This window comes from Alligator mississippiensis, chromosome 14 (assembly GCF_030867095.1).
Source record: "Alligator mississippiensis isolate rAllMis1 chromosome 14, rAllMis1, whole genome shotgun sequence".
Taxonomy (NCBI): Eukaryota; Metazoa; Chordata; order Crocodylia; family Alligatoridae; genus Alligator; species Alligator mississippiensis.
Genome location: NC_081837.1, coordinates 10,335,122 through 10,347,965, shown reverse-complemented (window position 1 = coordinate 10,347,965; position 12,844 = coordinate 10,335,122). Strand labels below are relative to the sequence as shown.

At 43.8% G+C, this 12,844-nt stretch overlaps 1 protein-coding gene across 4 annotated transcripts in view; it reads right to left on the bottom strand.

Moving 5' to 3' along the window:
* Nucleotides 1–12,844, bottom strand: part of LOC102576049 (S-adenosyl-L-methionine-dependent tRNA 4-demethylwyosine synthase TYW1) — a 137,413-nt gene that overhangs the window by 83,736 nt on the left and 40,833 nt on the right. For all 4 annotated transcript variants that reach the window (XR_009456485.1, XR_009456484.1, XM_059717103.1 and 1 more), the window contains exons 9-10: nt 6,060–6,112; nt 2,924–3,042 (exon numbers count right to left, since the gene is read on the bottom strand). Coding sequence is in view for 2 of the 4 variants with exons in the window: in XM_059717103.1 (XP_059573086.1) it covers nt 2,924–3,042; nt 6,060–6,112 (172 nt within the window). In the remaining 2 variants the exon portion in view is untranslated. The remainder of the gene's footprint in view (nt 1–2,923; nt 3,043–6,059; nt 6,113–12,844) is intronic.

Sequence of the window (12,844 nt, the reverse complement as noted above, 5' to 3'; positions counted from 1 at the left end):
TGGAACCTGGGTCTCACTCCGAACCTTGAACTTGGGGCCTCAGCTTGCCACTCCTGGTCTGCCGCCACCTCAGCTGAGCACTGGGGTGGACACAGGTGAGCAGAACCCACTATCTGGGCCTAGTGATCTATCTACTCTTTGCAACTGGAGTGGCCAGCCAGGGCCAGCCCATCCTTTACCCCTGCTAGAAAAATCCTTGACCTGGAAGAGGAAGTGTCCGAGCAACAGGGCTCAACCTTGTACCCAGACTGCCTTGCCCTTGGGCTTGTGCCCCTACCAACTCTCTGATGGATTCTCTACCTACCTTGCTCACAGACCTGGAGTTTGGCCTGACCCTTCGGCTCCCTAACCCAACTCTGGTTTGGTCTCTCAGATACCTAAGTCAGGCGGTCTCCTGACCCCGTGCTCTGCCCTTTTTACTCGTGGATCTCTTGGATGGACTCTGCAGACTCCCATTAGATCTCGGTTGCTTCTTCAGACCTTGAACAACCACCAGACCTGGCCTACCATGACAAAGCATGAGCTCGGCTAGTGCTCTAAATTATCCTGTAAGCTGTAGCCAGATATCCTCAAACAAACTGATGAGAAGGACCCCCACAAGTTCTTGGAATTTACTACAGATCCCAGAGGAGACCAAGAACATCCATCCATAATGAACAGTCTAAATGAAACCAATTTCATCCCCACACAATAAATCTAAGAGAATGTTTCTCTGCATCCTTTACAAAAAGTGATTAGCTTGTGCTGCCTTCATCACTATTAGTTAAATCAATTTCTCAGTATTAGTTATCATTAGAGCTCCTCTATTTCCAGGATTTTTAGAGTAACAAATGATAGCCACAGATTTGTGTGTCTGTCATACAGTGGGAGTCACACTGGGCAATTTATCCCGATGACTGTATCTTCCAATTGACACATGCTTAGCATCTCGGATACAGTCTCATAATCAAAAGACGGGTTCCTGCCAATAGGATATACTAAAGCCAGGCTATTATAGAGGGGAGAAAAACACTTATTACATCTTCTGCAGTAAGCATAAGGTACCAAAGAGCTCCACTTTGGTTTTTTCACTGCTTTCTATTTGGCATTTATGATATGCCCCCTGTTAAGACTGGATGCAGTTATGCACTGGGCAATTTTCCTCTTATTGGTGCTGTTACTGCTACAGAATTAACTCCACTGTTACAAACTGAAGTCCAGAAATGAGAATAAGCAACATGTTTTGTTTCCAGCTACTGGACTATTATTTATACACTGTGGAAAAGACTGGATAAAAACACGTGCTAGATATGCTGTTCGGTGACTCTTTTCAAGCCATGAAGTGATAAAAACCTATCGGACTGCAGCACTAATTCACTTTTTAATTTAAAGCTCCCTAAGATGGATTTAAACATGGCCAGTATATAATGATTATACCAAGCACTTACATAATGGGGATGTATATTTTTTGGAGTACATCAATAGCATAGCATTATATTGCTGCTGTTGTTAAGTATTTGCATTATTCAAAGTTGTAGACTATCAAAATCAGTAAGCAACTGACACATATCAGTATGCAACTTTTCTCACTAGCTGATCCTAATCATTCAGACCTCTGAACTGAAAATGAGTGGCAACTAAGTGTTCTTGGATAGAAAGGACAGCCAAGTCAAGTATAGCTGGAATGATACTGAATTAGTTCATCAGCTGCAGAAAGAATGACTGAGACATTTTCAGCTCCTCCCATTCATCATATTTTCATATCACTGTTTTTATTTATGGTCAGGCCTCTCCTACACTCCCCAGTCTGGCAAGAAACTTCACTGAAGTCAAGTCACTTGCCTGAAGGAGGACTGCTGATTCAGGTCTGATCTTACAGCTCAGATTCTGACAAAGCTCATTCCCCCTTAGGGCACTTTTAACAAGGTAATTCATCTTCTAAGAGGGGTCACTTTGGTGATAGAAAAGTAATTTTGTTTTTTTTAACTGTAGTCTTAATAAGCCACCAGTTAACCTGTTTCACTTTTCACCTACAATGTATGCTATTGAGTTATTGGAGACAATACTTAGAAAAAAGGAAGACAGAGAGAGAGAGTGCATGGCAGTTTCATAGAATATAAAACATTTAAAGATACCAAGTTCTTGCACAACATGGAAGCTGATTCTTATTTTCTAACTGAAGCAAGTCCCAAAATGGATGACTAGAAAAATTGCCTTTTTATGCATTGAATGTAACACTGCAAGAGGGGCGAGCCCTAAACGTAAAGGTAAAAGGAGTGTTGCATATTCAATTTCTTGAAAAAGGTTGCATATTCAATTTCTTGGTCGGCTCTTGTGTGTCAGCTTTACAGAGGAGAAAGACTCAAGAACCTCAAAGACGCTTTTGCAATTCTTTTCCTACAACCCCTATATATCAAAATAATGAGAACATATATTAGATAATTAGCCTCCAAACTCTGCACTTTGTAAAAGGATTTTTTTTTTTTTAAGAAAATAATATCATCATAACAGATTAAAAACTGGAAGAGAACACTAATATATTAAGCAACACGTTAATACCTTATAACCGAGAATGACAATTTAGCAGGCCCGGACTAGGATATATCTTACTGAAATGATTGTTCAAAGTTTCCCTGTTGAGATGCTAATTGGAAGAACATTGAGGCAAGCTAGGTTTCCACAGGCCAACACATAGCCATGCTGGACCACAGCCATGTGTTGCCAGGCCTGACAACATACTCCACGTTATAAAGAGTTCACAACAAATCAGAACTGGTCATTTGAAACACTGCTGTTTTGCTTCTTTAAAAATAGGTCTGCAAAATTCCTGGTAGTGGTGGTTTTCCTCATGCAGACAATCCAGGGAGAGATATTGTAAATGCACAAGTAATACGCTACATAATGGAGTGATGCTCCCCAAAGGCAAAGAGCAGCAGTACCTTACCTCCAGCAAAATACGCATTTGTTCGCACAAGCCAGGCTCGGGGTGGCCTCCATGCATCGGTGACTCTCAATGCCATAAAAAGTATGTTTGTAGCAGCCTCCTCTGCCTCGAAGCATCGACTAGAAGCAGCAAAGAAAACAGAACAACACAGAAATTTAACACAGTCTACAGCCAAATGATGCAAAAAGTCAAGCTGCCTTTGAAAAAAAACCAAGCAGCTTTGACAGCTCCAGCCTTATTTAAGAAAGGAAACCGTGGAACAAATTTAATCTCAGTGTAATGGATATAATAGAGCCAATAACCAGAGTATCAACAAAGCTGCTTAGGTACTCTAAGAAAAGAAAACTTCATTTAAAGTAGAATCAATGCCTTGCAATAGAGATTAAAGTTCCCTCTACAGCAGTACCCACAGCAAAGCATTCCTTCAAGCTCTGCATCATTTGATTTTAAATGATGTCATATCCATATCTACTATCCATATCCAATGCCAACCAGTCATTTGCTCCCCTAGCATCTGTGCACTTTTCAACTAATAATCACTACGATGTTCTAATCTATCTAGGCAGAAATTCTACAAGGCAGGCTAACTTGGGGGCCATAGGTCACACCAAGCAAAGAGACAGTCTTTTTGAGGAAACTCATGGCAAACATTCATACATCAGCGTACACTATAGCACAGGGGTGGGCAAAATGCAGCTCATGGGCCAGATGCAGCCTGCCAGGCGATTCTATCCGGCCTGCGGGGCCCCTAAAAAAATTAGAAAATTAATATTTATCTGCCCCTGACTGCCTGTCATGCGGCCCTCGATGGCTTGCCAAAACTCAGTAAGCAGCCCTCCGCCCAAAATAATTGCCCGCCCCTGCTATAGCACCTTATACATGTCCTTATACAAACACTATGATTCAGTGCTCAAACATTTGACTCTCCTTTGCTAGAAGGAAACAATTGCATCCTTTAATTTAAACATTCATTTTTCACACGCACAAGCATACACCAGTGTCTTTTACTTAAGCTTTTAGCCATACTAAATATTCTCTATCAACACTGAAAACGAACTGGATTAAACTTCTTAGCATTAAAAGGATCATTACTGTAAAAACCTAGTACAAAGAGCAACAAAAATACATTTCGAGGCTGCATAATAAACTCCCACTGATTTTTAGTTTCCTAAAAGTCTAGTACTTTTTCCAACTCTAATTCAAATAAATAGGCTGATCCTGTAAACTCTCATTCACACCAGTAGTTGGCTTCACCAATAAAACCACAATATTACTTTGACAATGGGATTGCTGCACTCATCCTTTAGGCATTTACAATCTATTTAGAATGCAAGTTGCTTTCTTAAATTAAGACTGCCTTTCATTCAATTAAGAAATACTAATAAACAGGGGACAATCTCTACCACTATAAAATGAGGTACAGGAATATAACAAAATAACTTGTAATCAACCTGAGCTAAAAGCCCCACAGATTCAAAATTAAGTCTCATCCCATAAGAAAGGCAATACAGGTAACAAAAATTTAAGCATGTAGTTAAATTAAAAATAAAAAGGTTTATCCCATTCCCCAAAGAAGATGCCAAATGTCATATGGAAAGATTTTAGAAGATGTCTATCTTTTGAGACCATATAATGCATATAGATTGTATAAAAACCAACAATCAATGATCTAATGACAAACACAGAAATACGAATTTTGAACACACTAATTATTTTCTATGGCACTTCTAAGAATAAATACTTTTAACTCAGATATTCTGGTCCAGTTTAAATGAAAAGCAGGCCTGATTCTGCCTTCTGCTGGTTTAAGCCAGGACCAGTTCTACTGAAATCAGCTGAGGAACATTGGGAAATTGGTGACAGGTCAAGCAGACTGATTTTCCAGAACCCATTTCAGCTGTAGTTTATTCCACTGCCATACACCCAACGCTCCAGCCTATCTAAAAATGGCATGCCCCCATCTAAACACAGTGTATTTCTATTTACTTTTGTTAAATGGCTTTTATAGCGATGCTTGAAGAGGTGGCACTCTCTAACAAACCCGTTCATTCTCCTCCTCTCATTTGCAGCCTTAACAAAGTCTCACAACGTTTTTCTTTTAAGCATCTCATCGCCTGCTCTTATGTTAACAAGAAATCAAACAATAGAAGGAACAAACATTTAAAGAAAAAATGTAAACAGCAAAAAGTTAGCAGGATCAATACACCTTACAAAATATTCATGATAGTACAGCAGGTGCTCTTTAAGCTATTCATAGGTGCGGATGTTTTGATGCGACACCTCACTGATATCTGGCATTTCAATTAAAAAAAAAAGGATTCATCATTCAATAAGTTCTTTTGAAAACAAACACAGCTAATAATGCAGCAAGGAGGGAGAGAGACCAGTGAACATATAGCTGCCGGTGCACAAGAAACAACGATGTGACAGCACTTTCAATAAGTGCTTATTCCCAAGGCCTTTAATTTTAATAATATTGCACACATCAGTAAACTGCACGCATGCTACGCCCAAAATTTGTAACATTACCGATTCACCAAGTGAGAAAAGCAGATCCTTTACAATGTCCCGCAATACACAGAATTGTATGACTTGGAAAGGGAAGCCATCATTTATATCAAATTAATTACAAGACAAGCAACAGCATAGTTACTTTTAAATAAAGTTTATCTCACTGTTTGACAGATCCTTAGACACAGGGAGGAATATAAGCTGAGCAAACCAGAAATATTAATTACAGAGAGATTTCAGCAGCCTGCTACACCTATACTAATTTTAATGCTGCAATGCAACTGGTTTTCTTCTGGAGGCCATGTCTAGGCAGTGTCTTCTCTACAGTATTTTCAACCTTGTTCTTTCCATAACATGCATTCCTGTAGACAGGGGTACAACAATGGTAACAGCAAACACCCCAAAATGACAGACAGTAGCTCTGACATCTGTGCCTTAATCATATATATGTCTACCCTAAGTGACAGGGATTTAACCTACCAATGCAAAATGGCAGCCCAGAAGCCAATCTTACAGGTAATAGGTTTTTAAAGATTATTTCAGATACAGGATTGTCACACCCTCTTTAGGTCTCTAGTAATTTCCTTTTGTTAGGGGAGAGAGAGAGAGAGAGAGAGAGAAGTACCTTTGTCCACCGACAAAGCTTCACACCAGAATGGCTTCCAATCAGTCTGTAGCCTGAATAGGAAGAGGGAAAACAATTAATACAGTTGATTTTAAATGTCAATAATTGGCACAAAAAGAGAATCTATTCCTTAGGCATTAACCTCTTATTGCTGCAGCTACTCTTATCCTTCCCCTCCCCTACCCCTCTGCGTATAGGCTGCATAATCGGATCGGCACCAATAAAAGGGAAATTTATATTATTGGCTATTGGCTTTTTTTGCCCATTTAGCTGATAATGTTCTCTGATAAATATAATTAATTATGTCTTCTGGCTGGGTCCCCTGGACACCTAGGTTTCCTCTCACCTGCAGGGCCGGGCCCCTGAATGGCTGGGTTCCCTCGGGAAACAGCGGGTTTCCCCTTGCAGATGGGCAGCATTCTAGCCTACAAGGGGTCCTGCATGCTTGTGTGTGCCTACACGCATGTGCATGGCCAGGAAAACAATCGGATAGCATGGAGAGCAGCTCCTTGCAGGTAAGTCTGTGGAGGGGGAGGGGCGATCAAGGCTCCCCACGGTGAGGGAGGGAGTGGAGCAGGGGCAGGGGCTGGAGGTGCTGCCCAGCCAGGACAGTGAATGGGACCTGGGGCTGAGGTGGGGAGCAGGATGGAGCCACAGGCAGCTTGTCCAGAGGGTGCTGGGGGGTGGGAGTGGCTCCCCACCACTGCATGCACCCTTGGAGGAGGCATGGGGGGGGGCATAACCCCCCCCCCCAAGATTTGTGTGCGCGTGGGTGCAGGTTGCTCGCTGTGTGCTCAGGTCTCCCCACTTTGCTGCCTTTCCCTCGGGAGCCCCACACCAGCCGCGTATCCCCCTGCCCACCCAGCAGCCATGGGGTCAGCACACTCACTGTGCCTCCTGGTGCTGACAGCCCCAAGCCCATGGTAAATGAGCTTTAGTTTAAGTGCTACAGCCACCATTTTTAAGCACAGGGATGCTTTTAAGCAGAGCAGAGCTGAGTGGGGCAAGGATGGATGTAGGCTGCCTCCTGTTGGCTTGGGGCTCTGTGAAGTTTTTTAAAGACCTTTAAAAATGCATTTTAAAGTACTGACACAAATAAACCTTTTTTTTTTTTTGGCACGCTCCAGCAACCTCCAGCGTCACATGTAACCAAATCAGTTATCAAATCAGTACCGACTGATATGGCTGGTTAATAATCGGCTATTGGTATCAGCCAAGAAAATCTTTAATCAGTTGCACCCCTACCCCTCTGGAAGTACCAGTAGATGTGACAAGAAACACTGCGAAAGGGATAAAACGGAGGGAAAAAAAAGTCTGCTCGCATCACTGTGCCCCTGCTTTTTCTTACTTCCTGCAAATCCAAGATGGCAGAAGGAAAACCACATAGCTCTAGCTCATTCAAAACATCCACGAAATGGAGCTGAGTCCACACCCTGAATTCAGACAGGCCAGTAAATAAGCAAGAGAGTCGCTGGCATATTTATGGCGGGGACTACAGGCCTCAAGACAACATTGTCTGAATGACAGAGGAAGTATCTTCATCTTTCTTCATTCTGGGCAACAGGCCCAAGAGAACCAAACCCAGGTCTCCTCAGCCCATTCCTGCAGCCATGAGGCTGGGGAAGGACGGTGGAAAAGGGATTCTAAGTCCGGGTTCCAAATTGGCCTCAAGACTTCATGGGTCAGATCTCAGCTACTGTCACTGGCTTCGGTGGACCCATGCTGATTTACACCCGGTCAGAATCCAACTTGACATTCTGTGTACAATGTACATTTGAGACAGCTTCCCAATATCACAGCAGTACTGATATACTTTCTATTAAATTTATTGGGCTGAGAGGATTAATTAGATGATCACAGAATCATAGTAAATTAGGGTTGGAAGGGATCTCAGGAGGTCATGTAGTCCAACACCCTAGTCAAAGCAGGACCAACCCCAACTAGATCATCCCAGGCAAGGCTTTATCTAGCCAGGTCTTAAAACTTTCCAAGGATGGAGACTCCACAGCTTCTCGGGGTAAACTGTTCCAGTGTTTTACTACCCTCCTAATGAGAAACTTCTTTCTAATATCTAACAGAACTTCTCTTGCTGCAACTTGAGACCATTGCTCCTTGTTCTGTCATCTGCCACCACTGAGAACAGTCCAGTCCCATCCTCTTTGGAATCCCCTTCAGGTACTTAAAGGCTGCTATTAAATCCCCTCTCAGTCTTCTCTTCTCCAGACTAAATAAGCCCAATTCATCCATCCTCTCTTCATTAGTCATGTGCCCCAGCACCCTAACCATTTTCAATGCCCTCCACTGGACTCTCTCCAATTTGTCCACATCATTTCTGTAATGGGGACCCAGAGCTAAACACAGTACTCCAGATGTGGTCCACCAGTACTGAATACAGGCAAATTATCACTTCCCTTGATCTGCTGGCAACACTCCTACCAATTCAGCCCAGTATGCCATTAGCCTTCTTGACAAGGGCACAGTGTTGGCTCATATTCAGCTTATTGTCCACTTTAACCCCCAGGTCCTTTTCTGCAGACCTGCTACTTAGCCAGTCAGCCCCCAGCCTGTACCAGTGCATGGGATTGTTCGGTCCTAAGTGCAGGACTTTGCATGTGTCCTTAGTGAACCTCATGAGATTTCTTTTGGTCCAGTCCTCCAATTTGTCTATGTCTCTCTGGGTGTGTCTGCACATGCATTAGATCCAGGAGTGGTTTACACAAGTAAACGCTCCCAGGTAGGCGTCCACATGTGCAGGAAAGCAGAAGTAGATTTGCTGCTAATGGCAGCAAACAGCTCCCACTTCTTGAGGCCCTATAATGGGCCACTGCCACCACCAGGGGAGCTCTAGGTCCCCCCTGGTTGCCAGCCCTGGGGTTGGCAGGGAGTCATTGCTCCTGGCTGGGGCTGGGATACTACATCCTGCCCTTGGAGGTGTCCCTGTGCTGGCAGCAGGCAGCAATGTCCCCCTGCCCTGGCAACAGGATGCTCCTGGCCCCAGCTTCCTAATCAGGGGTAGGGGAAAGAGCTACAGGGGAGTTAGCTCGCTGTTAGCTACGCTATCAGTGGATCAAGGCACGGGATGGGGACTGGGACCTGCTCATCTCCCCCTCACCTTCCCCACAGCTCTTTCTAAGCCCCGCACCTCAATCAACCAATCGGGGCATGGGACTAGGACCTACCCCTGACCAGGACAGTCCCCAGCCCACAGAGTGGGGGCTGGAGAGCCTGTTCCCTGCTCAGTTTTGGGTAGCGAGCTGGGTAGTGAACAGCCTGGGGAGCCTGTAATAAGGATCTTCCAGCACTGGCTTCACTGTCACACAGCTGACACTGAGAGATAAGGGTCTCCCAGCCCCTGCTCCTTGATTGGGATGGCAAAGTGGGGGCTGGGAGACCATATCAAAAGCCTTGATAAAGTCAAGATATACCACATTCACTGGCCTCCCCACATCCACAGAACCAGTCATATCATAGAAGGCAATCAGGTTGGTCAGGCATGACTTGCCCTTGGTGAATCCATGCTGATGCTTCCTAATCAACTGCTCCTTCTCCAAGTGCTTATAAATGGATTCCTTTAGGACCTGCTCCCCAACTTTTCCAGCAAATAAGGTGAGGCTGATTGGTCTGTAATTCCCTGGATCCTCCTTTTTCCCTTTCTTAAAGATGGGCACTACATTTGCCCTTTTCTAGTCATCTAGGAACCCTCTTGATTGCCATAAGTTTTCAAAAATCATGGCCAGTGGCTCTGCAATCTCATCAGCCAACTCCCTCAGCACCCTCAGGTGAATCCCATCCGGCCCCATGGATTTGTATATGTCCAGCTTTTCTAAATAGCCCCTAACTTGTTCTTTTACTGAAGTTGGCTGCTCACCTCCTTCCCAAGCTGTGCTGCCAAGTGCAGTGGTCATGCTCATTACGCACTGAATACTAGTATTACCCTAAATTTCCCTCTTTGAAATGTGCTTAAATACCCAGATGCCTGCACAATAAAAATCGCCTCCAAAATTAGAAGATGCATGAAAAGGATCTGAAAAACCCACTAGGTACCATTCACACCATGAGCCAGGATGTTTACTAAGTAAGGCAGATTGGGCATACCTAAACCTGAATGGTCACCTCAGCTAGTGAGTTTTTCATTGCTAGTTCCAGCAGATGTTTCTATTTCTGCTCTTCATTCAAATGAAAATCTATGAACCAAGTCCTCCTTGCCAAACGGCATGAGCTGAACCTAAAAACCTGCCAGTCGGCACAAAGAACCAACCTCTGCCAACCCTGGGGAAGAGAAGAATTTTTGTTTTTACATTCCAGGCTTTACTTACGAAGTTGTTGGACACTCTGCATTACAACTAGATGGTGAGGGCAAATGGATCTCTGCCCCATTTAGCCACCTCTGTAACCCCAATGAGATCAAGCCAGTGTGACAGTTAGTATTAAATGAGGGTGGCATTTGAGTTGGATGGATCTGCAAGCTAAAACTGCACGAGTAGAAAAGCCCATACAACATGCATAACACTCATTAAGGGCTACTCCTGTCAGTAATTGAGCAGCTATCCCTCCTATTCAACTCAATGGGACCACTCCCATTGAGTTGAATGGGACAACAGCCCCACAAAGCCCCACAAAGGAGCCCACAACTCTCTCACAAAGCCCCACAACTCTCAGCCCCACAAAGGAGCAGCCTTACAATGCTGTATTCAAAGTTAAGCAAAAGTTAATGAGAGAGAATCAACTACTGATGGTCAAGATATCTATGGGCCAGGCTGATTAAATTTAATGGACCTATACCATCTTGCACAGCTGAGGGTAACACCTGTATCTTACATGGGGAAGAAACAAAACAAAACAAAACGAAAAATCAGGTGTGTTGGTCCTGTTTAAACACCAACAAAAAATTTAAAATTTGGAAGAGATTTTTCTCCCAAAGTGCACAATGCCAGGAAGCCAGCCTGATCCGGGGAGTCCAAGACCTGGGTTCTACTCCTCATTCTTGCATTAACCCACTGCTTGACTTTGGACAAATCACTTTGCCTTTCTGTACCTCTGCTTTCCCTCCACCTTCGAGGTCTCTGGGGCAGAAGCAATCTCTTGTGTCCAGGATCTGATTTCAACTGAGAGCTCCCCAAATGTTGCGTGGTTGTTTTTTTTAATTCGTATTAAACAACTTGTGTCAATACAATGCCACATGCTCTTCCTTCAGCCAAAAGTTCTGAGCCGGATCTATCAATGTGACTCCTGTGCTCCATGTTTCTATTAGAAGCTGTTACTTATTCAGGAGTTGCTTGTAGTTCATCAGCAGTATTTATGCGAGACTTCTCTTCTCCCAGACTATAACCCTGAACGTCAGTATGTCTTAACATTATTGCCTTTTAAGATAGAAATTATATTAAAAATAAATTGAAGGCAAAATCCACCTGCCTGAATCCCCTATTGAGCAGTGCAAGGTAATGAAACAATGAGAAATTGTGACAGGTGATGAAACTCTGAGGTCTAACCTCCACAAAGCTTATTTCTCAAGGAAAGGACTACACAGGACAATTTCTACCTTGTGTGAGCATCCACAATCCTCCCAAGAAGACTAAGAGAATCCCACACCTTCATCAACTCTTATAACTTGGCTCAATACCAAAAGGGGCTGGAGGTCCTCAGCCAATTTTAGCAATGAAAAGGGTCTGACTCATCCAGATAGCCTCTGCCAGGAATCAGAGCTTTGGGGATTGGAAGAAATATTATACAGATCTGCAGAGCAGCTTATAAGCAATTTAAGCAGCTAGCAAGCCAAGCTCTTTACCAGTTGGGTAGATTGTATGGAAAGTTTGGCAGGAGTTACCCATACAGCCATCCTAGTGAATTCAGGACCTGCTAAGTATTTGCAGAGTCCTAAGCCAAGTAAAACTCCTCTCTGCACAGACTGACTATATTTAAATAGTCTATGTATGGCTATTTTAATTAAGAAAACACACACTGAAATTTCAATAAAGCCCATTATCCATCAACACGGGCAGCAAACCAGCTTAAGTTACTCAGAGGAAGGGAATACAAAAAATTGTGCAAGAAATACTGAGTATAATTTGTAACGACACCAAATTGTATATGTTTAAAAAGACACCATGGGTAACAAGCCAGCTCACCTCTTGCATCAGTCCTGCCACATGACCTTCACTACTACCCTTCCTTGGCTCTATGGCAAGTCTTTCTTAGCCTAAAGCACTCAAAAAATTGGTTTACAATGGGAGTCTCAGATCCAACTCCTGGGGTCTTTTTAACTGAGTTTATGCTGACAATATTCCCAAGAACATGGCTAATGTAGTCAATTGTCTTTATTATCAGTTCCTGGGTGATAGCAAAGAAATTATACATTTCTTACTTTTTAAAGACACCCAACACATAAGCAACAAGCTTAAGCCTGTACTTTCAGTACAGTAAAAGCTCTGCTATCCGGCATCCCCCAGGAATGGGGGATGCCAGATAACAAAATATCCCGGTTAATTGAGCGGCCCCGGCCACCACTTCTCCTGCCACGTCTGGGGTGTCCCTCTGCCCCTCCCGAGGCATCGCCACCCATCCCTCTGCCCCATGGGACAGGGAGGCGGGCCTTGCATGGCCCTGCGCAGCCTGTTATGCCCCTGGGCTGTGGGGGCTCGGCACCGCAAGCTGCTTTGCCCCAGTCCATGGGGACTTGGAGAAACCCAAAGTACCGTGGTGGGTAGGTACTTCCAGTTTCACTTTATCTTACAAGCTGGCATGCTGGTTAGTGGAGCATGCCGGCTTGTAAGATGTCGGATAGCGCA